The 27,253-nt window shown below is 35.1% G+C and overlaps 1 protein-coding gene across 3 annotated transcripts in view; it reads left to right on the top strand.

Moving 5' to 3' along the window:
• TNFRSF19 (TNF receptor superfamily member 19) overlaps positions 1–27,253 on the top strand; it is a 62,163-nt gene that overhangs the window by 30,560 nt on the left and 4,350 nt on the right. For all 3 annotated transcript variants that reach the window (XM_061374634.1, XM_061374635.1, XM_061374637.1), the window contains 4 exons: positions 21,278–21,442; positions 22,658–22,783; positions 23,548–23,650; positions 25,633–26,036. In XM_061374634.1, the coding sequence (XP_061230618.1) occupies positions 21,278–21,442; positions 22,658–22,783; positions 23,548–23,650; positions 25,633–26,029 (791 nt within the window). In that variant the 3' untranslated portion in view covers positions 26,030–26,036. The remainder of the gene's footprint in view (positions 1–21,277; positions 21,443–22,657; positions 22,784–23,547; positions 23,651–25,632; positions 26,037–27,253) is intronic.

The raw sequence follows: 27,253 nt of genomic DNA on the forward strand, positions 1-27,253 counted from the left end.
TGAAGATGTTTAAGACTTGAAGTTAAATGAAGACAGATCGTTAGGTGCATGGGGCAAGTTCTCAATGATCAGATGACTGTTCTAATTCTCTGCCTTTCTTATCCTTCTTTCTTTTCAATGTGAAACAGAAAGTCAAATATTAGTGCAGCTCATACATTACAGATGAAAAGGAAAAGTTTAAATGTCCTGTTTCAATGAATTAATTGTCCTGTGAGGTGTGTGGCAATCTTTTCTTTGCTTAAGAGCATTACTATAAGGGCACAAAGGCTCACAGCCCCCTACCTGGACTAAAGGTTCATGTAAAAGCTGAGACATGGATCAAGTTCTTTCAGCACTAGTAGCAGTTGATTATTACCCAGTTAGCCATAAATCTAAATACTTGCTTTTATCTTCTTCTTTTCTGTAGACATTTTAAAACAGATCTGGTTTAAATATTTACTCATGAAAAAATGAGTTTGTGAATTGCTAGAGGCAAAGTTGAAAGGATTCTATAATGAACAAGTAAAAAGAATATTAGACACAAGGAGAATTGCTATCAGCTTTGTGTAAACTTTAAAGGGGACACAATGACTTATGTGTGTTTTTAGGATGTCAGGAAATTAAATACACAATGATATAGTTATATTTTAATTTGCTTAGTTCAAGTAAATAAACTGTAAATACCAATCCTATTTATAGCATCAGCATCTAAATATTAGATCAGAAATGAAAGCATGGTTTTAAAGTTACTATTTATGTTCGCTTTGTAAACTGAAGATATTTTTTCTCACCTGAAGATTTTTGTTTTTTTTTTTTCCCTAAATTGAATTATAGAAAAGGAGTCCTTTGAATTGGGAACTAGAGTGAAAATTCTACCAATCAAAGATGTGATTTCTGAATAGACTGTCCCAAACTGGTATCTGTTCAGCAAAGGAACAGTGATGTAGATACAGTTCAATGATTCTGTTTTCTCAGCACAAATTTAGGCTTATAATGTTCACCCACTTGTCTGCTCATGCTAGTGTTGTGCTGCCCTAATGGTTATGTTTAAATTGTTAGTGAAACTCCTCAGTAAAATAGATTGTGAATCTATACATGATGTAGAAAGTATTAAAATAATTCTCTTTCTAAGTTTATTTTTAAATATAAAGAGTTTGTTAACCCCAAAAGGCTTGTGGTGACACAAGTGAAGTATAGATGTGGGAAAGGCTAGGGTAAGAAGCAGAAGATCTTCCAAAGATATCGTTTTCTTTGAGCAAGCATTATGCTTTCAGCTAGTCTGTCTTAGCAAATAAACAGACATTAGAAACCGTACTCCTTATCTTCTTTTGGTCATAAGAAGAAGGCAGTTTAAAATTAAAGCAATAGAATTATTTTATCAGCTTGGCTATGTCATCTATTCCCTCAAATTTTTCCTGTTGTATTTTTCAATTCAAAATACAGGAACAGTATCAGAATCACCAGAATCCCTTAGCCTCTGAACAGGCTTCTGCTAAGCAGAAGAACTTGTGACATTGAACTTTTTCAAGCTGCATTAAAAAAGTAGTTCTTATCAGTCTGGCATTACTGGTCCAGTCTGGACCAATCTACAGTCCATGCTGTTTCCCTCTCATGTGCAAATTCAGTCTAGAATTTGGCTGTACAAACAGTTGAACTGTAGGAGTCAAGGAAGAGAGGAAATGAATGTCCATGTGCCAGGAGCATTTTACAGCCAAATGACCACCAAAAGAACAACTTTGATTCTTTTTTTTCTTTCTTTTTTTTTTTTTTTTAGCTTTTTTTGGTTTTTTTTCACTTTTTTTCCACTTTTTTTTTCATTATCTGCACTCTAAAATAATTATATTTTCACAGTACATCTAGCCCAACTCATTCTTCTGTCTCCAGCTTGTCTTCATGACATAAAGAAAGAAGCATGGGAAGCTGAGTGGAGACAGGAGAGGGGCAGGATACCATTCTGCGTGGAGCTTGGGAAACAAGCCTCCTCATGTTCCAGGAAATAAACAGATTCTTTGCTTCACTGAAGCAGAAATGTTTGTGGAATAAGTCACAGCAGTGGAAATATCTATGGTTTCATTGTAACATCATATGTCTTTGAAATAAACTCGCACTTGAGTCTAAAATTGCTACTTTTTTTGCCATGAACCATGTTTTGAGATACTGATTTCAGTGGTAGTGGTTTCAAATATCTGAAACTAGGAAATAAAGAATTTTTACAGAGATGAGAAGTAAGAGTAAAGACTGCAGCTTGTTGGGAGAAAATACATGTAACAGGTCATAGTGGAAACATTGCATTTTCATGAGAGGCATCCATTTCTTACCTGCATTAAGGAATTTTTTTTCTACAGCACTTTGACTGCCTCCAATGAGATTGTTGCGAAGCTCCCCAGACAGTTTTCTTCTGTAGATTGCTTATTATTATTAGTTGGCTTCTCTATGTTTACAGAATTGTTTTTCTGAGAGTCAAATGTAATTGTTTTAAACTGCAGTTGAGTCTCAGTCTTTAAATCTACAAAGTATGCTGCTTCCTTAATGAAAGGTGCTATTTAAGGGATGAAATCTGGTGGTATTTTGTTCTTCCTGGTGTTAAAAGTAGGTAGAAGTGGAACAGTGAGAGCTGGTATAAAGGTACCTATTTACAAGATTAGGATGTGTGATTTTGTAAACTTTCATGTGAGTGCAATGGGTATTTGGGGTATGCAAAGACTGTACTTCAGAACAAAAGATAAAAAGCTAGAAATTACAGTCTGCAGAAAAATATTGTAGGGTGAAAAAGCACATGATTGAAAGTAAAGGGAGACTGGGGGCTTGTTGGCTACGTATGTATTCTGTAAAATACTTTTGCTAGTAGTAAAAGAAAAAATCTCCCACTGTCTCAGCTTTGCTGGAGTTTTATACATTATTTCATTAAACATAAATACAGCCTGTTAACTTGAGAGTAATTTTTGGATGGCATTCAATTCCACATTAGTTCCTCTGTTTATATAGTGGAATTTTTATTTACTCATATCACTTTCTTCCTTCTGTTTACAAAATTTTGTGATTTAAAGCTGACTCCAGTTAATGTTTTTCCAGCTATTGAGTATTTCTGTAATTTTTATTTGGTTGCTTTATACAGTAAACTTTGTATTACTAATGCAAACCAGTGCTTGAAAGTAGGCTGCATATGTAGCAACTGGCCACTGAAAGTATATAGCATGTGAAAACATTTTTAATTATTGGTTCTCTTCCAACATGTATGTCCATCTTATTTCAGTATTTTGGGTGATTTGGGCTTACATCGTAACATCTCTCATAATCCTCTTGGCCATGCTGGACACTGATAGAAAGCATCTGGAATACTGTACAAACCTGTCATGAGGAGTGCCAACTAATTTAAGTACAGCTAATAGCATCAATAGCTTATAAATATCAGTACTGCTTTATTATAGAGTCATTAGTTTTCCATTATCTTATAACTGAAATGTAGTAAGTCAGTCTGATATTTTCCATATGTGACCTGATGGTAGAGTAACTTACCTTCAGGAAGTCTGAAACAAATTTGACTAGGTGTTTCAGAGAGATGAGAATTGCTATTCATGTCTTATAAAGTTTATTACAATGTTACTTCTTTCACTCATCGTATGTAGATCAAAGAGTTAACCTAGAAAACCTAAGTGTTTTCAGTTCCTTGTTCTTGGTAATTTTGATGCTTCTGACCCACTGGGGAAAGTGAGTCAGAAACTGGGAATATATAACTTAGAGTCAAACGATTTCGTTTCTTCCTATTCTGAATTTGCATCACATGCTGGGCTTCCCTCCAAAAAGTTGCAAAGGGGGCAGATTTTCTTTCTTTTAATAACTGAGATGTTGCCACTAAAATTAGTTATGATAGTTCTGAAACATTACTTAATGGAGAAGAAATTTAAATTCATTATATAGTTCAATTATGTTCCATAACTTTCTCCTTGCCAAGCTCAGAGAGGTTTTTTTACGTATGCATTCCCAGCTTACTTTCACTAGCTCCTGTTGTTTGGACCTCATTTCTGTGCCTGTATCTGTAGAAGTACCTCATTATGTAGCTTATTATCATTAAACATATATTACTACTCCTCTTTCTCCTATTAAAAAAAAGGGCACAGAGTGCACTAAAGCATGGGGGGGGGGGGGGGAGTTGGAGGGGGGTGGAGGGGGACAGAGAGATTTTCAATAGAAGAAAATTAGAAAATTTAGCTTAAAATTCTTGAAATTATATTACAGGGAGGTACTAATTACAAACCTAACAGAATTTCTGTGTAGGCAGAAAGATACTCTACTAAGGATATGGTAAGCCAAAGGAACTAAGATTTGGAAGCCAAAGCACCTGGGGCTTCCAGTCATTCTAAACTGTCAGACTTTTGTCAACTTTCTTGCACTATCCTTAAATATTTTTTTTCCATGCAGTTTTGTTTTTTGCAGAAGAAACTGTTTTATCAGAGAGGTTTCTAATTATGTGCAATACAGCTTAGTGCTGCCAAACTGTAGGTGTGAGAGCAGTTCTAATGAATTGATTCATTTACTATTAACTTCTGTAGAACAGAAGTAGTCAGTATAGCATGTCTGCTGTATTATGAAAGATTTCTCATTTGAGTCCATAGTAAAAAGATAGCAACCTGAACAACTTCAGCAATTCTAATGACTGATATTTCCTGATCTTCATTGAAGCTTTTATAGTGACAGTGAATATGGTCACTTGTTTTGTGCCTGCTACCTCAAATTTAACAGATTTCTTTACACAGTGAAATTTTATTTCACTAAGTGAGTTTCTAGTAATTCAGTTCAAGCTACAAACTAAAAGAACTTGGATAGTAATGAATGCTTTAGAAGTATGCTTAGTATAGGTAGTGTTAGCCTTGTCAAGTATTTAGAAGTACTTAGACCTTAAATATCCAAATAGGCCCAGAATCCTGGCTCCAGTACTGCATCACCAATTGCCCTGCTTGACAGCTACCTAACTGTAAACACTTAGAAGCTCAAGGGACTACAACCATTCACAGACTGTGGTCTCACAGGGTATTCCAATGACTGTGGGGCCAAGTGGCTTGGATGCATTGCAGTTTTAGATTAGGCCAAAATGACTGTGGTTCATCTGCTTTCCCCTGACTGTCCTGGAAGTAAATGCATGGACTGGGCAGGATGCCCTCAATAGGTTCCTAATTGGAGATTACAGTCCTCATTATCACAGTCAATACAAGAGGTAATGGAATTAGAATTTAAGGAGTCACCTACGAAATTCTTTGTACAGACTTTTCTTTTAATCTTCTTTTTCCTTGTCATGTTGACTAACAGCTAACAGTGTGTTGCCTTCTTGTCTTTACTCTTTGATTCTTACATCACAAGTATGTTCCCATCACAGGTAGGTATCCAGCATTGTGTATGCAGCCTACACAGTACAAAGCTTAGCACTGCAGGGTCTGTACCTAGTTGTAATCCTAGTTTCATGCCTTATCAGGTTAAGAAGTTTGAATATAGCTTAATTGTTCTAGGTATCTCAAGATACATTGTTCACAATTCTCCCACTCTGACTGCAACAATAGTGATTTTTAAATAATAAATTCCAATTTTAATACTTGGAGCTTTTGAAAAAGGGAAAAAGCATATCCGCTGTCTATGTTGTTCAAATACGCTGAAGAAAATATACAATAGACTATTCTCTAATTGAGTAGAATTTTTTTCAAATAATTAAGAGTTTAAGGTTCCTTCCAACCCAAACCATTCTATGAATTTCAGTTGTATTTTTGAAGTAAGGCTTAAGCAATTAGCAAATTTCCATTTAAATTATTGTATGACTAATCAACCAAACTTTCCTCCTTACTTCCTGCTTTGTGTTTGTGTGAGCTACAGGTGACTGGGTCAGACTTTCTATTGCAATTATTTTGCTCCTTAATCTCAAATAATGGGCAGACCTCTGTTTCACTTCTCACAACCCTTGCATTGTTAGATGCATTGAGGCTGACCAGCAAATCCTAGAGGAGGTCTGCTGATAGCATCCAATTGAAATTTAAAAAGATGTATATGGCTCTGTAAAGGCTCTGCAAAGTTCAGCAAAAATTAGTGCATACCAAACCGGGAAGAAAAACATAAATAGACAAAAAGTTTACCTCTGTGTTTTATTTTGTTGGGTTTGGGTTTGTTTTGTTTTTTTTTCTTTCTACCATCTCCCTATCCTCCTCCAATAAAATGTATGATCAACAGGAAGGAAAGTAACCACAGTTCTCAAGAAACTGGCTTATAAGTAACAGGATGAAACTTGGTAGTTGTAAATTCAAATGTAGCATAAGGAATACATTCTAAAATAAGATTTTTTTGAACGGAAAAAGTTTAATGCACTGCTCCATGCACTACAATGAGTAAACCTCTACATCAGGGAATGAACCTGCACAAAAGAATCATTAAGAAAAACTTTTCTACTATATTAACTTGTGTGGATATTTTACCTTTTCATGCAGAAGTACTGTCTTTTTTAGTTTCCTTGATTGTAATTGTGTTTGTACTTCTTAAATGAAAAGATTTTCTGAGTAGCTGTAAAAACACAAAATGTCCCTGAGATACTAATAAATATTTCTGTGGCATATGCAAGATCCAATGTATGGTTCATTAACACAGACTTTGCTGTAACAGCGCAAAGCCAAAAAAATTTTGATTTGACACACATTTGTTGGTAGCATTTCTTTCTGGAAGCTCTTCAGAAGGATGTGTTTTGAATCCCCTCTTTCTATGTGTCATTTTTCAAAGAAATTGTTACATTGTTAAATCTTTCCCTTTATTACATATGGTAATTACAGTATGCAATTTTTCTTTTGGCAAAATGTGGTTTCTTAGGTTGATTTCACACATGTTGTCATAATTAAGGCTTTGTGAGATGGATTGTGGAACTTTCTTCTGGATCAGAATAGAAAGTTCCATAGTGAAGAGGTTTTTGCATGTGAAATCTGCCTGATTGAGGTGATGCTTAATGGAAGAGGGAAGCCCAAATTGATACACTGATAGCAAAAGCCATCCATATTGAAACCATGCTTTGTCCTGGCAAAAGTAAAAGTTAGGGTTTTTATGTGGGTCTGAAAATAATACCCTTTCCTTTACTTACATTTTATGCAAAATGCTAGTGGTGCTAAGTGATAAATAAGGAGGTAGAGCAGTCTTTTTAACTTAACTTACCAATTAAGGCATTTGTACTTTTTAAGGATTCATGGTTTATGGTCTCTCTGATGTATTCTGACTCATGAAGATTACTACTTCCGTTGCTAGCTGACGAATGAAGGTGCCAATACAGAAAAAATACCAAACCAGAATAACCCTTTCTAGTTCTTTCCTGCTGTTACTTTGTGGAAGCTTGTGATGTAACACAGATGGGATGTTGCCATAAGGTTTCCTCTTCCAGAACCGGTGGGCTTGTGTCCCACCTTTCTGTTGACTGACCCTCACAGACATTCCTGAGGTTGTAAGAGGCTATCAATAGGAAGTACTTTCTTGCTGAAAGTCAAACATTTCCTGTCATTCCACATCCCTATCACTTAAGGTATAGATTTATCTGCATTGAGCTGAATTGGGTTTGTTGACAGAATACATATCAGAGGGTTTGGTGGTTATAATTGAGCATGTGGCTTATTTCTTTAACGCCTGCATCATACTAGTCTCTGGATTTGTGGAAGAATTTTCCTTCATGACAGTTTAGCGCTCTTTGGGGGAAGCTCCTTTTTCCTTCATGACCACTGAAGGTCAGGTTTCTGAGGCTTCAGTAGTTTTTAAGTATTGCATATTTGAAGCTTGCTAAATGTCAGTGGCCCACAGATATGACAGTTGTCATTTGTGGCTGCTAAAAATAATTTCAGAATTGTAAATGCAGGTGTTATTGCAAACCTCTTAAGATACATGATAAGATTAGAATTGTTTCGCCTTCAGTTTGGTTTCCTAAGTGAGCACAGTATATGCAATGCTGATGTCACTTATTATCCTGTTTTAAAAAATTTTTTTGATCCTGATGACTAATTTCAGTCCATGCTGACAGAGTAACAGAGACCTCAGACAAGGAGTTTTCTGATATTGCAAAAACAAGTGATCTAGTAGCGAACAAGGAACTATATTACTGTACCTCCTGGAAAGGTTGTAGCATAAGCATATACACACTTGTCGACAGCAGAAAAAAATCTACAGAAAGGAAAATAATTTAAAACAAATGGTAATACCTGCACCTCTTGAACGTCGTTGTTTATTTTGTCTTGGGGGGCAGGGGGAGAGGAAAATTTGAATAATAGAAGTTTGCAACTTTAAATAAAAATCATCTAACATAACATCTAGAAAATTAGTATTAGCTACTTAGTCCCTACTTAGCTGTTAGCAATAGAAATATTAAATTACTTTTCAGAGTGAGCAGATGTAATTTAAATGGCTTCCATCACAAAAATGGAAATCATAGAATAAATTAAGAATGGTGGTGGTTTTTTTCAAGACTTTGATTATAATATCTGAAATTTTAATATATAAAATACGTATGATCATAATCCAGTAAAGTTTTAAGTAGATGGTTTGAGGTGATATTTGACCAAGCTGAATTGCACTGAAAGGCATTGGCTTTCTAGTTTCAGCATGAGAATCACATTAATTATTTATAATCTGTCATTATCCACAAAAGTATGTACTAGTGTATTTTGGAGAGAAAACAGTATTCCGATGTATATAGTTTTGAAAATACATGATTTGTTGCTTGCTACCATGTGATGGAAAATATACAGTTTGAGATTAAAATGTAAATTTAATTTGTGGTTTTAAAAAAAGAAAAAGTAATTTATTTCATGAATTCACATCACAAGTTCATGCAACTGTTAACAGGAGTTTACATAAGTGGTGCCCATCTGACATTTAGAAGGCAGGTTATATTGAATCAGTACACAGTAACATATAGGGCAGATTTCATATGTTTGTTCTAACTCATTGCTGGCAACCCTATTTGCTAATCCCAGTGAAAGCTTCAGTTTGAAATACAACTACTTTTGAACTTGCATATCCTTCCCCATAGATATCTGAAGCCTTAGTGATGTGTTTCTTTTATGATTCCTTTTAAATCAGGGAATGAATTGTTGCATTAAGAGTGAAATTAGGGGTTCATTGCCTGACAATGTAATAAATCCTTAAATATCCATTTTAAGAGCATGTTTTATATAACAAAAGAAACCTGAGTGTAACCAAAATACTTACTTTTGCATGGCTTTTTGTAGTAAAAATTCACTGTAGAGATCTTACTTCTTTATTAGGTTAAAGAATTCCTTAGCGTATAAAATGATGAAGTTTGCAATTGCAGTATTCATGTTTGGTTTATTCATCTAAAATGTGCACAAGCAGTTTGGAAGCACATTTTAGTTCTGTTTCTTCATGCTGTTAAGTACAGTTAGAAAATGAAATTCTCATCTTAGCTGCGGCATATGGGAATTTCAATGCGTTTTTTCAAACCAGTTTACCATACTTTTGTTTCTAGTAGTAACTTGTACAGCCTTTCATCTTATGAGTCAATCCTATAATTAGTATCCTTCTTTGCCAGAGGCGTACTGCATGTTTGTTTTAGGTACAGAATGTCTGCAAGAAATTTAACTTAATCATTACTTTTTAATGTAAGAGCTGGTTAGCTCAATTACACTAGATTAAAGTGAACTCAAAATTCCTGAGTTACAGAAAAGGGGCTAATCATTGACCTGTACTGAATAAGTACTATTTCCTATGGGGGTTTTTTTATGTGTACTTACTAATGTGGTTAGTCCTTTAGCCCAGCCTTGCAGTGGCTATAAGCAATTATCTGTTTGTTGTATGGAGTTGGTTTGTAAGGTTCTTATTTAATTTGTCCATTAGGTTGATCAAAATTATTCCAATATTGCATACATTGCAGCAAAGCTGCAAAACATCTGTTTTCTTCAGTTAATTTTTACTCTGTTTAAGGGTAATCTGAAAAAAATAAGTAGTACATACAGCTTTTGAGTATTTTTTTCATATTTAGATATTTTCTCATTACAAAAGCATTACATTATTTTAAATATATGAATATATAGACTGAATATACTACTTAAATTTATCTCTCAGAATCACCCAGCTAATTCTGGGAATGGTTGCATTAGCACCACCTCAACAGCACTGAGTTTTGGTGCCTTTGGTTTAAATACATGCTGACTGCTATGGCTTTTGGGTATAGAGAGTAAAAATTGTGACTGCCATATGAGTATAAAATGCCACAACAAATGCAAAATGCTTCAGTTGTGTTTCTGTTACATTTCTTGTTTTAAAGAAATATAGTAGAACACAAGGAATCCATCTAGGGCTGAAAATTTCCATATTGCCAACTCTGTATTAAGAAAATCATTGTCAAGCAAAAGAAAACTAAATTTCTCTCCAGAGAACTGGAGTTACCTTGAGGACTGAAATGTATCAGAAATGTGATAAGATGCAATAGGCTTAGAAGCAGGAGTTGCACACTAGGGGCCTTAGTGGTAAAGGTTCATTATAAACTAACACCTCATGAGCTGGAAATAACCTAACAGAAGAATGACATAATGTTCCTACTGATCACTTGTATCCTTACAGTTGTTGTCCTCTACTTTGTTCAGCTTTAATTGTTTAGGTGTTAGGCTTCAGCGTTCTCACTCTGACTGGCTCACAAGTGCTAAAGCAGTGAGAATCTGACCTTCTCTTCAAGAAAGATCAGAGAGGGATCTCACGTGTTATTTTGGGCAGTGACATGTGCCTTTGAGACTGTGACTGCTTCTTTAAAAGATTATCTCTTTGTAGCAGCTTTCTTAAATAAAGGGTTGTATCTACCAGTTTTAATAAAGTTTCATTTAAGTGCAGTGGTATAATTGTATGTGCGTACTACTGAACGTAATTCACAGTTACCGTATCTGCATGTGGAAATCTAGGATGGAATTAATGCACCCTAATTTAGGCATATAAAAGTTAATGCTTAACACTGAAGTTGTCAGCCCAAACACCCACTGATAATCAGCGGAGGGAATTAGGAACCTCAAGAATTTAGGCAAGCCAGATAAGGTAAACTCCAAATGACTAACGCTAAGCAGTCTTTCAAGATTTTTTGGTTTAATCACTTCTCTGAAGCTTTCTATTTCTAGTTCTGTTTTAGAAAGAGAGCCTAAGGTGAGTAGCTCTGACTTTGTCATGAGACCTTCAGACTTCTGAAGTTAGTTTCATCTAGATACCAGTGTCAGGTTAGATGAAAACTGCAAATTCAACATTGAATGATTGTCTGTCTTCCTAAAACCTGATCTTCATCTGTCTTTTTTTTTTTTTTAATTAAGTTTAAGAAGGAAAATCAGAGTGTAGATTTTATTTTTTTACACTCCCATTAAATAAATAAAAACAAATAAATTTCAAAAACCTTTTCTGATTATTTGATGAAATATTTCTTACAGATAGAAGCCCCCATTCTAAGAAAACTTGCCATAGTTCAAATGTGCCGGAATTGAGGTCTGAAGCCATAATTAGATTCTATCACATGTAGTCACTCTGATGCACGTTTTATTTACATTGTTGCATATGTTATTTCCTACTGGGCCTTTTTTCATTTACAGGTTGAGAAAGGCAAAACCTAAAATTCTATGTCTGGCATTATTTGCTACATGCTATTTTATATTCTGTGCAGAATATGAGTTACTACTTACCACTGAGCTTTTCAGTGGTTCTGCCACTCTAAAGCAGTTGTTACAAATTTCGTCTGTTTTTGTGACTTTTATCTTTACAACAGAAGTGATATAAAATTTATTGGGTCTGCTACACAGTTAATGAACTGAAACAGGGAAATTGAAGTCCAAATTGTCAAAAGTGTCTAAACCCCTGTGTTCTTATTTGATAAACCCAGACTATGGTTCCTCCTTCTTGATTGTGGCTCTCTATAGTGGCTGGTGACTTTAGGGCTCACTCTGTATTTAGTGGAGTGGAATGATCAAGGGAGGTGTTTACAACAAATCAGATTAATTGCACCCTAAAAGATCCTTTCTCCTCTCAACTGTGGTAGAGAAAGTTCAGGTGACTCCCTTAGAAGCAGATGTTTGCTTTCGTCAGATGAATCTCACCAATAGAGCTTGACTTCTCAATGATAACCTTTCAAAGTGTCTTCAGTATTCTATGACTAATTCCTGGTGACTTCTCTTAAAGAGGGGAGACTTTATGTTTCAGATTAAGTAATGTAACAAAGCAAAGATCTTGTATGCAGCAGCCTTTTGTTCTGTATGACTTGACTTTATCCCCAGAGCTTTAAGTGGGGAATTAAAACCTGGGTTTTATAAGCTATCATTATTCCTGACTTCAAAGCTACAGCTTTTTCGTCTGTTGCACAGTAGGTGATTTTCTTTAGAGTAAATCATGACATTTACTTCGATGTTTGCAGTATCAATGTAAGCTGGTGGTAAATGTCCAGCTTCTGAAGCTGCTAAGGCTGTATGTTAGAAAATTATAAAAGTTCATATTTAATCCCATATATTTCAGATTACCCCAAGAAGGCATTTTTAAAAGATGCTGAGATTCCAAAGTTCAACATTAAAAAGTTAGAAAATACTAGCAGGGTTGGTTATGCAACTCTTAGCTTCCACCTCAGTTCAGAATGGTAATTCAGCCCAGTTGTGTGTAGATATTATGAAATAGATTTAATTGCATAAACACACTGCTGTTTTCTACAGTACAGACATATTTTTCCCCTAATATGTAGAAAGGCTAACAATTACATTTAAAAAAAAAAAAAAGCAAAAAACCACTCCAACCTGTGCCAGCCACTGCCCTCCTTCCACCCCCCCCCCAAAAAAAAAACAACCAAAAAAACAAACCCCAAAACAAAAAACCACCCAAACCCCACCCAAACCCCAACCACCGCTCCACATTCAGAAGTAGTTGCCTTGCCTGGAGAATTTAATCTAAATTAGTGATATTTTAATGTAATCATAAGCAGGTAGGCAAGCCTAGTATGATTTATTTAATTCTGTTGCATTCTGCATTTCATGTGACTGTTGGCTATGCAAAAAGGGGTCCTCAATACTTTTGCTGAAGCTTTGCTAATGGGCAAATTTAACTGGAGAGAAGAAATAAGATTTACCAAGTTCACCTGATAGCCTAGTGGCTAAAACAGTCTCCATGGAGATTGCAAAGGGGGCAGTTGAACCTCTGTCTCATGCTTTTGACAAGGCTTTTTAAGCAAAAGGCAGAAACCCCATTGTTACTTCCTTTTTCAAGAGTTGCATCTGGAAGGTGTTACAAGCCATGCTCATGATTTTCCCCCTCTCAATTTTAAAACAAGATCATAGATTTTTGTTCTCAGGAGATTTTTAGGAGAAGATGGAAGCTCCTCTCTGCCACTGAGTAATTTATGGGAAGAACAAGTTTAGTATCATTTTCCAGGTTTCTGTATCTCGGCAGGGTGAGCATGGTGAGGCACAGTGACAGATATTTCATATTCTATCTTTCCTTCGCACTGTATAGGAATTATGTGATCTCATATGAGCCCCTAGTTTCCCAGATAGAGACCTTGTATTTACAATTACAGATTTTTAGGGCTTAACTTTATGTACATAAGACCTGTGCCAAATGACAAAATCCTTTGTCACCCTTCAAAATGGATATTAAATATTGTGCCATCAATTTTATAAGTGCATTGATCATTAGATTCAAAAGCTTATCTAAAAGTTGTGGGACTTCTTTATTTTGTTTCTCCTATATTTATTTCCTGAATTCAGAAAAAATATCTCTAAAATTTAGTTTAATAAGTTCTGTTGGTGTCAGAATGCATGTGAACACACACATGTATTCCCAGATATTTTTCAGTACTGATTTTTTATTAGTCTCATCTTAGAAGCAGGCTTTTTCTGCATGGGGTATCTAATAGCTGGAAGAACCTCCTTAGCCTTTTTTTTTTTTCTTTTCGCATTTAGTAACAAAAAATGTAAGCACATGAGAGAGATTTTGAAGAGCAGCGATGTCTCTAACCATCAGGATTTAATTTCCTTACCCAGTTATTTTGTATTTTAATTATAGACCAGAAAGCAACAAGGGAGGGGTGCTAAAATTTCATCAGAATCCTTATGGCTGCTGTAACATGTAGTTTTCTGGACTAGATAGGTTGCTTGGGCCAATTCAGAAACTTCCTTTTTAAGCAAGATAAGCAAATGACCCTGCCCATAATTTGTTATTCAAATGTAGTAGGTTTTGTAATGCGTCACTCATATACTTTTATTTGAACATACAACCTCTATTGTCTAAAGTTATAAAAACTTTGTGACTGAAAATTAGGACAAGATACCCTGTGATTCTGATGGGTAAACAAGTATCTAGTTTGCAGACAGAAATGAGGTAGCTGAGTACAGTTCACAAAACATTTTTAAAGCAAGAGAAAACCATTGCTCTTGAAAATGTGCAACACAGACTGTTAGTGATGTTTATCAAAGTTTGTACTAACAAATACAGGATACAGGCTTGCAGTCGTCATGCAAGCTTTTACTCTACTCCCTGAGTTTTACCACAGCAGAACCAGGACAGAGGGAAATAATTGGGATAGAAAGTAAAGTGTTAGAAGTGATTTTGTGTGTATGTGACAGGTTCATTTTTGTGCCAGCAATGTGAACCTGCATCTGTGTCTCCTGCTCAGGTGAGGGCATAAGGTGTCATAGATACTCTGCCACTCAGTCATGGTTACAGGATGGAGCTTTTGACGCTATCGTTTTTCAATCCATACGTAAAACCAATCTATGCACCAATCTACAAGCTCATCAGATAGCAACTACAGGATATTGTTTGAACCTTTTAGAACAGATTTGTACCCACTATGCATGGATTTCACAATTCTACAATTATGCTTTTGATTCATGAATATGGGTTACTCTGTTGGCCAAAGAAACAACTTTCAGTGATGCTTATTCTTATATTTACATACATGCCATTGTCATTTAACTAATGAATATGCGATTAGATTCTAAAGGACATATGGTTTTCCTCTCCTCTTTTAGAAAACAGTTAATGGCAGCAGTTAGCCACTTGAAAATGGTGTGCATTTAGGCAACACACACTCTTCTGCTTATATGGGTAATGCCTTGTATAAGTGTTTTGCAACTGGGAGTGATAGTGTGTGTATGCAAGCAATAACTCATTGTTTTAATTGACTCAGATATCACACCGGGCTGTTTTTATTCTGCAAAGTTATAGTGGGACTGAACATACACAATATAGAAGAGATACTTTCTATTTTCATCTTCTGTTGAAACAACAGATCAATTTTCATAGCCTGGGGTGGGATAGATACTTTCTATAGTTGGGTTTGAACAAGAGACTATCCTAAAATACTGCGTTCTCTTTCACAAAACATGTTTGTAAAATAGTTGGGTTAAAAGTATGAGTTAGAAGTGAAGGAGGAAGTAGGTTTTCTGCTCTATCTAGCAATCTCATATGTTCTGACACAAACTGTGATACTGATTTAATACATGAAAACACCTGAGAAACAAATTGCATTTTGTGCAAAACAGAAATTAGACACCCACAACTAGCAAGCTGCTAGAAGCAAAGGTCAGAAGGATAATTGCTGGCACTACTGAAGTCGTATTAACAGCAGTATATAGCTTGTGCCACCAGATCATGCTGAGTATTTCAGATTTATGGAGGAGAGACATACTGTCTTTTTATATTAATAACCAGTTATGTTATGTTAGAAGCAAGGGGGGTTATATGTAGTTCAGCAGTGACGCAGATTTTATTGCACTTCCTCTGATTTTTTGCTTGCTCTGGTGGGGTTTTTGCAGGTTGTTCGTGGGTACCAGTGATCTGGGGCTTTATTCTCATACAGTAGTATTTTTAAATGTCTAAGCAGTTCTCAAAGGTGAAAATTTTATGTATAAAACAGTGTAACTTTTGTGCCCGTAAATCAGTTCAATTTAGATGACCATGATAGTACCAAGAATTACATTTTTTAATGACTAAAAGAAAAAATGTGTTGCAGAGGCTGACTACAACTTCCATAGTGGTGTGCATCCAGTACTGTGGAGTTTATATATATTTTAAACTCATAATTGTTCTAACATTTTAAACATAAAAGGCATTCAGCAGTTGGAGTTTGTGAAAATATTCAGTGGAAGAGAAATGGTCTTGGGAATGAATAAATCAAATTCCAGAGATTTTAGTTTATAAGCACATTTCTCAGCATTTCCAAACAATGGATAGATACTTGAATAGTCATTTTCTTCCCTAGGGTTTTATTTATTAAAAAAATAACAAATCCAGTAAAATGAAACAGAAAAGTTGTAGGGCACTAACTTGAAAGACTAAAAGCTTTAAAATGCTTGGAGCACATTTGAAAAATGTGGCTTGACATGATGAACTTTTGGGTGCAGGCCATGTGTGCAAATGTCTGTCCTGTTACAGATGTTGGGAGGCTCTTTCTCCAGTGTTTGCCACAGTCTCCAACAGTAATGTTTAATGAAGTTTCTTACCTCCTACTTGAAAGACAGGAGAAGGGAGGCAGTCTGCTGAATTTCTGAATTATATGCTCACATCATGTTTAAACATAACACATTATTTTGCTTACTGGGGACTAGGTAGAGGTGCTGCCTTTTACTTTTAAGTGAACATAAACATCTTTTAAACTTCTTTCATTATGAAGGAGTTTCAAGGTAAGTCTCAATGCCTTGTATTTTCAAGAGCACACATACAGATAGCCAGTGCAGTTAAGCTGACAGGCAGTAACTTGTTAAATTATGGTAACTTGAGGGTATGTCTAAGCCTTTAATTCTTGTCAAATTAAGGTTGATACCACTGGCTTGGGTCAATCAATGTAAAGGCAATGGGCAAGGACATTTTACAATAAGCAAATGCTCCTTCCCCCTCTCTTCACCAGAAATACCCACATTCCAGGAACTAACAGCATTTTAATTTACTTCTGTACCTTTATTTTTCAATACTGATTGCAAAGGGTAGCACTCTGTCCAATGTTACCATGTTATTGTTATGTAAGTGCAGTTTTGGTTAGTTTTGTTTTATTGAATAAACCCTCTTTACATTAGCATTGATTTGACATGGTAAGAAAGAAAACCCAAACATAATATCCCAAACATTTTATTCTCTTCAACTTTTGTAATTATTGTATTATTCTTTCATTATTTACTAAATCCATGGAAGACACTTTAAAATGTTACAAGTTCTGTTTTCACATGGTTTATCACCGCAGAAAGCTTTCTTTTAGGCATGCTGATTCCAGTAGTGACTGTAACTAATCATGGTTCTAAAAAAAAAATAATAATCTGAGAAAATAAATATGAAATCAGCAATAAAGGAAGTCTTACTCCATTTTGCCCTGTCTCTAGTTGTTTAGTATAATGGGCTGAAAATTCAACTATTCTGTTTTTTGGCAGAAGTTACAGTGATACAGATGGGATTCATATGTTCTGTATTAGCTGGGTTACTGCTATGTAACCATCTTGGATTAACAGAAACTTTACTTGCTTTTAAGAACCACACCTTTTCCTATACTGACATTACAATGAACTATTGGTTAATTAAGAATGTATATTCAGGCGTGCTGCTCAGAATTATGCAGGAGATGATAGCTTGGTATTTTGGGTAATTCTTCAGTGCTAACTAGCACATTTCCAGAATATGTTGGATCTTAGAAAAGGAAATCTATTTCTTAAATAACATATATTTTTTGTGATGCATAATATGCACATGCTTTCCAGAATCATAAACCAATGTGCACCACCTCCCTCCTTCCTGAATGTATCATGTCCAACTCACAAAGTGCTTTATTACATACTTAAATTTAATCATGTAATCATTTAATAGATGTAAGTGTGAGTTTAAAATGTACCTCCTTGGTTTTCTGAAATGGGACCATTAAGTCTGTGAGCCTGAAAAGAAAGACATTGTTTATGAAAATGCATACATATCTGAGTGACACTGAAATCAGTTCAGCAATGCCCAACGGGCCACTTCTACAATAGCAATCCACTTCTGAAATGTTGGTCTCTGCAGGGAAGATCACTATCATTATAATTAGAGCTATACTACAATGGACTGCTCACAGTAGCTATTCCAAAAAGTTCTTTGAAGGTGAAGATGAGTGGTAGGCATTCTCAGGAATAGATAATTGCTTTCTCAAGAAAAAAAAAAAAAAGCCAACCAAATTAAAGAAATATTAAATATCTAAAAGGCTAAAATAAATTCAAACTTTTGCCATCCCCGTTTAAAATAAAATCCTGTATTTCTAGTTTGGATATTGCTGATGGGCACTAAAGAAACATGTATCACTTACAATTTCCCAGAATATGTAACTGGAGTTGTAAATAGATACATTTTGTGAGCAAATGAATTACAAAAATATAGCAGTTTCACCTCCAGAACTATTATTCTATTTTTGCTTTCAAAATTTGCAATTCTTTTTTCTTGTAATTAGGAAGTCCTAATTATTAAGAACTGTTAAGTGCTTTTAGGTAGGTACATTGATATAAGCAGGTCTATTGACATGAAGATGAATATATCTTTATATTCAATAAAAATATTTGAAGATGTTCAGATCAAATTTTTTTATTGTCCTGTTTGTAAATACTTGTCCAGGCTGGTTTTAACCTTCTAAAGACTAGCTTAGGCAGTTGACTAAAATTGAAAATGGGATATCAAAGCACAGGCCTTGATTTTCATGCCAAAGCCACCATACATTGCTGTATAGACAGCTTTTTTTCATATAGTTTTACTGCTTCTCACAGAATTATGTCCTGGAACTTCACATACCATGCAGAAATTTCTGCAGTCTGTTAAAACTATGAACTTAAAACTACGAACTTAAAACTACAGCTGCAAGAATCCTAGAACTAAGTGAAAAGTTTTCTCTGTGATGCTCCTGCCAAAAACATTCACGTTATGACAAAAAGATTATGACACTGGTTGCTTTTTCTTTTAAATAACAATGAAGATCTGGAAAAGAGGTCATAAAACTTAGCTCTGTCAGTAACAGGAATTATAGAAGAACATAAAGAGAAAGACAGGTAATAATTATTTAAGAAGAAAAGTACCCGAGATCCTGAACTGGAATTCTAGTCTGTTATCTGGAACACAAATAATGGACTATCTGCTATGATAATGAAAATGGTAACATTTCAGTACAAGCACAGTTTCAAAATATATGTCTAGCTCATGTAGACATCAGCCTCTTTATTGACTTCAGTTTTGAGATCTGCTCTATTTTAGTTACTCAGAATTGCTGAACAGTTGGCGTAAGAAAGGAGCTATGGAGACCATCTGGTTCACCCCCTCTGTTCAAGCAGGTTCACATAGAGCTGTTTGCTCAGGTCCATGTCCAGATGGCTTCTAAGCATCTCCAAGGAGGAAGACTCACAACCACACTGGTCAATCAGTGCTGGTGCTTGGTTAAGTTCACAGTTTCCTGATGTTCAGAGGGAACCTTCGGTGTTTCAGTTTATGCCCCATTACCTCTGGTCCACTGAAAAGACCCTGCATCCTTCCTTCAAGAACTTATATACACTGAAAGCCCTCCTTAGCCTTCTCTACCCTAGGCTGAGCAATCCCAGCTCTCTCAGACTTGCATCATAGGACAGAGGCTCCAGTTCCTCAACCATTTTTGTGGCAATTCTTTGGACTTTACAGTAGCTCCACTTCATCCAATTTGGCAAGTTGAAAGGGCATAAAAAAGATCTGCTATAATTTGTTTTTCACAATTTTGATGTGACACTGGACACTAATAATACAAGTCAAAGATAAATAGAAGTATTTGAGAAGATGTAAATGCAGTAACACTTGTTTCTTTTCACATTGAAATTGGGAAATTTACAGCTAAATATTCTTTCTTCTGAATAACAGCCATGGTCTGACCTCTCCGTTATTTCATCTTCCCCCACTTACCAGCAGCTACATGACACTATAATCCACAGAAACTGTTTTTCTTTGACATGTCGAGTGTCTTTTTAAAGAATTTGAATTTTCTGTTTCCTAGAAGATAATATTTTCTTTGGTGCTAAGTGGTTTGAAGACTCAGAATTGGATGGAATTATTTTCAAAATATCTAGCTTTTTGGCAATCTGGCCATTATAACAAAGCAACGTGACATTGTAAACTCTTTGGTGCCCACGTTTGGTGTGTGTAGAGGAAATACCATCATTGTTTCAGAAAATTATTCCTGAGTAATACAATTCCATTGATTGCACTACTCTAGAATGTTCTCTCCTGCTGTTACTGTATTGCAGTAGATATCAATTATATGTATGTACAATTTAATTAGTGATTTGAATATACTCTGCCAGACATTCATCTTCTAATTTAAATTTCTGACTACGTGGAGCATTTTTTAGGAAATTATAGTCTTTAGGTTTTAACCAAAGATCTTCTGGCATAAATAGGCAATTTATCTTCTAAGTTAATAAAATATGGTTTGTGGGTTTTAAAAAATTTGCTGTCACAGAAATACTTCATTTTTTTTTGTTCCTTTTTCCCATAAAACATTGAATTGATGTGGACTTCAAAGTAGATGGAAATAGATGAGCTATCAAAATTCATAAGCTGTTGAAAAAGAATTTGTTTTAAAAGACCATCTGTAATTTAAGGTAGTTTCAATAGTGGTAGTTTAAGCTTTGATCCTTTAAAAAAGATTTTTCATTTTCCACATGTTTGTCAAAGCTAGAAAAATCACTGAAGTCTTTACTATTAAGGATATAAAGTCAATCTTTTCAAATTTTTACTAGAGGTATTATTTGTATTAACAAACTATCACTGAATAAAAAAATAGATAGCATAATTGAAATACTAAATTTGATCTTAGAAATGACCATGGTGGCATGGCACACACAACCAAGCAAAATAATACCTTTCATAGCATTTGGACTTCTGTGGGGGTCTCGGGTCTCAGGAAGCTTCCCTTTTTAAGGGAAGTTCATGTATTTTTGACTCCCTCTAGTGGACAGCTTTCTCAGATAAGCGCTAAGAAATGCTCTCCATATTAAAATCATCTAACATTAAAAATTGAGAGGTCTTGGTTTTCATGGAGAAGATCTGATTCCGTTCTCATGGACAGTCAGAATATGTTTGTGTGTGTCAGCCCTCATCATAATTAATTTGCAATATAATTTTTAAAATATGTTTTTAGTTGCTGGTATTAATGTCTGCTTGTATGTGCAACATTAGCACATGGAATGTCCTTTTTTTTTTTTTTTTTTGTGATACAAACCTCTTCTATTTCCCGGACATTCATGTACATAACTATATTCCTGATATGTTTATAGTTCACCTAAAATATTATTTAATTATGTTTCAGGTACCACCAAAGTAAATCTTGTGAAGATCCCTTCGACTGCTTCCAGTCCTCGAGACACTGCACTAGCAGCTGTTATATGTAGTGCCCTTGCAACTGTGCTCTTAGCTCTCCTTATTCTTTGTGTTATCTATTGTAAGAGGCAGTTTATGGAGAAGAAACCAAGCTGTGAGTTTCCAGTTATTACTGTTTCTTTGACATATTTATATATACTGGTATTAGTTGGGCAGATCTCTCTGTAGGTAAATAAAAGTCTACAGCATTAAAGCAAGGTTAACAATGAGATGAACAAGCTGGCCAAAGCCCAAGACTCCATGCAAGTTTGCCAATTGAGTGTGGATGTTCCAGCTTCTGCTGAGAAAATGCTGTGCAGATGTCCAGAAATAGTCCAACTGCTTTAATTCCTTGCCACACTTTGTTAGATGCTGCAGAGATATATTTGGACCATTTGGGATGCAAGCTGGTAAATTGTTATAGAGTTGCAATGCCAGTGTGGAAATAGCAGCTTGGAGGATCAGTGCATCACAAGCTATTGTGAAACAGATTAGTTCATCAAGATATTGAATGTGGCTGGTCTAGATAGCAGATATATTGTTAACAATTTTGCTTTTATGGGCATATTCAAGATGACTTAAATGCCTACACCAGTTAGATTTGTAAATTAAAAAAAAAAAAAAAATCCATAACAGCTCATCAGTGTAATTCAGTGTGTTTATAATGAACATTTTTTTGCCCATTAATTTAAAATAAGAAAAAGTCAAAAGCACTCTAGTTCCCATTTATCATTTTTTAAATCTTCTCTTAAAATGTTTATAGCATCTAATGAACTGTGGATATCGAACAAGATTTATATCACTGTTTACAGCACAATAAAAAGAGATTGAGACAGGCATTGCAAGACTTGTTCCTAACTTAGAAGAGGTTTTACAATGCAAATTTTGAGACATTCAGGCATGGTGAATTCAAACTTCAGTTAGTGAAGTTCGGTAACTCATTTGCCTTGGCCTACAATTATACAGATTAAAGGAATTCTGCTGCTAATATATAGCTCTTTAAGATAACGTAAACAAAATCCCAGTGGCTGAAAGCTGAATGTGGAAAATTTCAGATGGGAGTCACTGAGAATTGTTAAACACTGAGAAAATGTAACAGATATACTCTTAAATTGTCAAAGTAAGAGCAGATGTCTTGCTAGAAGTGGCTGTAGTTGAACCAGCTGTTCTGGGGTTTGTTGTAAAATCTGTGGTTTGCGTTATATGAAACTGCATGATGGCTGTGGACCTTTCAGTTGGAAGATGCATAGAAATACTGTTCAGTGTGACATTTAGAACAGCGAAAAGGGTATCATTTACTAATATATGTTTTTATTCGTTTTGTCCAAAGGGTCTCTGAGATCACAAGACATTCACTACAATGGCTCTGAATTGTCATGTTTTGACAGACCACGGCTAAACGAATACGACCACAGAATGTGTTGTCAGTGCCAGAGAAGCACATCACAGACATGCGGTATGTTCTGTCTACTGAAAGGTGATGAACATATATCTAACACTAGAGCTGTGACACTGAACTTCAACTACAGAGCTAATATAGTCAAACTACCTTTTGTCCTAAGCTAATTTCTCAGTAAGCAGATAGAATTCCTAAGTAGCTATTTGGTTATGATATTTTTCTTGTTTTCATTCCAATGACCCTTCACTTAAAAAAAAAACAAATCAAAAACAAAAAACACCCCAAGTTTTACATGACTATCTCATTTCTTTCAGATAAAAATAGCATTGCATCTGGCTTTGAGGCTTAAATTAGTCTCAAGGATTTACCAGGCATTATCTAAGAACATGATATGAATGCTGAAGGACATTAACAACCTGAACAATTCAAATCATGGAGATTTTTTGAACTTGTATCAGAAAAGATGCATTTATTACATTAACAACTACATAATTTTACACAAATACAATTTTAATATGTTAACTCAGAGATGTGGTAGTTCCTCTCACGTGTATCCAATTGAAATACAAATTAATTTAAAAAGTAAATACTCATGACTGACATCTATATTACAGCTGGAGGAAGGGCTTGACTTTTATAAGTAATTTGATTTTAAAGTAATAAAGTAAAGAACTCTTTTTTTGCAATAAGACATCTCATTCTTCAACCCATATATTCTAATGTAACTGGTAAACTAATAGCCAAGTTTGAGGGAGGACAGAGACTATGAGCATACAGAGCTGTAACACTTTCAACATTGTTAAATAATTTTCATTCCTTAGGACCAGTTCACTTGATTCCATCACTGTGCTGTGATGAAACCTGTAGCATGGAGCACAGCAGTCACAATTGTGCTTTCCACTCGCAGACTACACTTAATGAAAGGTAACTTAGTTTTATAAATGTCTATAAAACATTACATTTTTTTTATGGAGTCAGATTAATATTTATACAGATACAGTGGCTGTTTGCAGTGGAATTACTGTGTGGTACCTTAGAGGCTTTGGTGACCCTCTCTTCTGCTATGGATTGGCAAGGTGCTGCATAAACATGTGAATCTGGGGGGATTAAGGTGCAGTTTAGAAGTGTTCATGAAGACTTCCTTTTTATAGGAACTCCTACTGACTGTGGGATTTGAAATATCTAGTATTTCTGAATTTCTACCAGACTGAAGCCGTTATTTTCTCCTGATCAGCTGAATATAAATAGAGTAGTAGAGTAGTTATTTCTACAGCAGTGCCATGAGCTAAATATGTAAAATTTACGGTGTCACCCAGAGTTTCCTGAGTACAGAATTTAACACAGGATGTATTTATTTCTTTTAGCTGGAATAGTTTTCCATATAAGGTTTAAATTGGTCTCCAGCTGTTTTGTTCTTATGGCCAAATGTAACTAAAAAATGTAGGGGCAGCTTCTTCATAGGTATTGTTTATGCAAGGTGACTCGGTGACCTAAGTACAAGATACAAAATACTTAAATTTTCTATAAAAACTTGTTTAAATACCAGCAAGCTTGAGTCATCCCTTTATACCACTGAGGCTGACAAATTAAGAGTTGTGTACTTTGTGAGGGATCTTTTGGTTAAGGCTTTAAAAATAAATGTTATATTCATGGTATGTGGACATCAAAGATCCCATGGTTCCTCCCAGTAGAAATAGAGTTTGCTCCAATTTCCTTTGCCAGAATAATGTATTTCCTTCAATTGTGGTGTGATGTTGTGACTTTTGGCCTCATCTATGAAAATGCTTTGTGTATATCAAAGCTATTAAAGCATTCTGTTTTGGAAATTAGTAAGGTGACTTAAAATCAGCTACAGGCATTGTTAATGTGGGATAAATTATATCACACAAATTATTACTGTATATCAGACTTCATGTAGCCTTTACAGTTTTATAAATCTGTAGGCAGGTTTTGGAAGTAAAACATATTAATTTATTGCTTTGGTTTTGTTAATACTTATTTTAGTATACTACAGTAAAAAATATTAATGGGCTTTCACCAGATAGGCATGTATAGAGCACTCAGACATGTTCAGTATCATCCTGGACTTTAAATACACCTGAGATAGATAATACTGAGTTTCTACTTCCACTTTCTTCCAAGTAAACTAAAAATAACTCTCATGAGAATTAAAAATCCTAGCCCTTCTTTAATATTCTGTCCTTTCCACATGAAAGAGAGTAGGAAAAAAACTTTTCATGTTTTGAAGGCTGGACAGAACAAACTGAAAAGTCTAAACTGAAAAGTCTAAAGTGAAGGCATGTTCAGTGTGAAATCACAGACAGAAGGAGTTTCAAGCAGTCTTGTTGTCTATTGTCTTCTTCCAGTCTGAACCCCCTTTACTTCTTTTACTCCATTAGATATCTGTTTAGCCTGAAGGGTTTGGGTTTTTTGTGAGAAAAACCCTGGTGTTGAAGGTTCCACAGTCTTCCCAAACATCTTTTTTGTTGCAATTTAAGCCTGTTATATCTTGTCTTAACACCCCACCATGCACTGAGAACAAATAAATACCTTTTCACAACAGTCTTAGTATCTCAACACTGCTATAATATTTTTCTTCTTATTTCTGTTCTGACAACCCGAACTGCAGTTCATGTGTTCTAGAACCCTGAATTCACAGTATGAAGGTCTCTAGGCATCCTCTTTACCTCAGGTAGTGTTCTCTAGAGCTTTCTTCATTTACAGACAAGGAACAAACTGTATTTTCTCAAAAGAACTTGTTTGTACAGGATTCCTCTAGAGCATTAACATAATATGACCCTGATAAACTTTTGCGAAATACCTATATTTACTAATGGAAATAATTACAATACTGATAATATTTTCTGGAATGCTTTTGAAACCATGTGTCTTATACCCTTTTGCAGGGCTTCTGATTCTGTTACTGGAGAAATGATTCCTACCTTCCTTGGATCTCTTTCACACTCTACTTGTGGAGACATTCCAGATGCTTGGCCTCTTATGCAAAACTCAGCTTGTTGTGACAGCATTTCTTTCTGTGAATCATATTCAGAACTGGCTGGAGGATCTGCAAGATCGTGCAGTACTGAGACTGAAAATGCAGCCACTGTTGAGCTGGATAATGACCAGGAACTAAGTGAAGTACTTATTTCAGCTAAGTCTCTTGATGGAAATGTTGCAAAGTCGTTTGAAATCTCTAAACATAGAACATGCATGGAAGTTTCATCACTTCAGAGCGCAGAGGCTGCTGAAACCCAGCCAAAGACAAAGCATAATGGAACAGAAAATGACTCTACAGACTGATAAAGAGGTAAAATCCGTAACTACAAAGGAGTGAGAGTGAGTACTTAAGACATGGACTGCTAGATAAAAATAGAATGGTAAAACACTGTAGGGTTATGTTTCTCTACAGGTTACACCTAGCTATTGCTGAAATGAATTAAAACTCTACAAGAGTTTCAACAGTTTCACATTTGAATCATTGATTGAATTTTAAGGTGTAATTACTCAAACTATATGAATAGTATAAACCAGAATACAGGGGTGAGTTAACACCAGTCAGCTTTTATCAGATTGAGGGCTTTTTTCATTGAAATTTAGGGGGAAAAATCAGCTTAATGGCCTTATGACTGAACTAGTATGTGAGGCTAGTCCTTGTTTATGAGGGAAGAACTGAAGACTTGTCTTTGTTCATTGTAAACAAAGCATAAAAGACATGCAGGTGTTCATCAAAAAATATTTATCTTCTGTGTGAAGTTACTACAGCAGTAACATAAACAGAAGAGAGAATCTTTAATGCATTTTAATGCCATTCCTATTCCCATGTCATCAAAAAAAAACATTCTAGAAGCTTGTCCATAAAATATAATTTGATATATAAAAGCTCAGAGAAAATGCAAGGTCAGAATGAAAAGAAGTTATAAACAATCCTTTCTAGCACATAACAGTGACTGCTACTGCTTCATCATTATACCTTTTTGAATATTAGCTGTGCTTTGTATTTTTCAAATGACATTTTCTACTATTGGAAGTAACTTGGAGCAAAAACTTAATCTGTAAAAAGATCCTAAACCATGGCGTGTACTGGTGTTGTTACTCAAGGTTTATGCAAGCTGTGGCTGGAAATCTGAAATAGTCTCCTGTGCATATACACGGAGGCAGGAACAGAAGCAGTTGCCACTAATATTAATAATCCACCAAACTTAATTAAGAAAATTACACTATCTGTAATTATGAAGATTTTAGGTCTTCTGCAGAAATGAAACCACCTTCCTTTGATCCTCTTTCATTTGGTTTGCATGTCACTATCATATTGCTCTTACAGAAGTAGAAAGTAAATAGTATTTTAAAAAAAGCATGTTCTGAAAACACGTAAGTGCAATAGTTATTAATTAATGTTTTGTAAATCAAGCCTTAATTCTTTGGGTTATGTTTCCAAGAGAAGGAAAAGGAGGCAAACAGACTGCTAAGTCAAGAAGTTTTTTGCCATTGAATTCAGTGGAACTTGTATATCACCGGGAAAATCTA

Source organism: Neopsephotus bourkii, unplaced genomic scaffold, assembly GCF_033783945.1.
Source record: "Neopsephotus bourkii isolate Nb327-2 ecotype Australia unplaced genomic scaffold, CSIRO-AGI_Nbou_v1 NB_1638, whole genome shotgun sequence".
NCBI lineage: Eukaryota > Metazoa > Chordata > Aves > Psittaciformes > Psittacidae > Neopsephotus > Neopsephotus bourkii.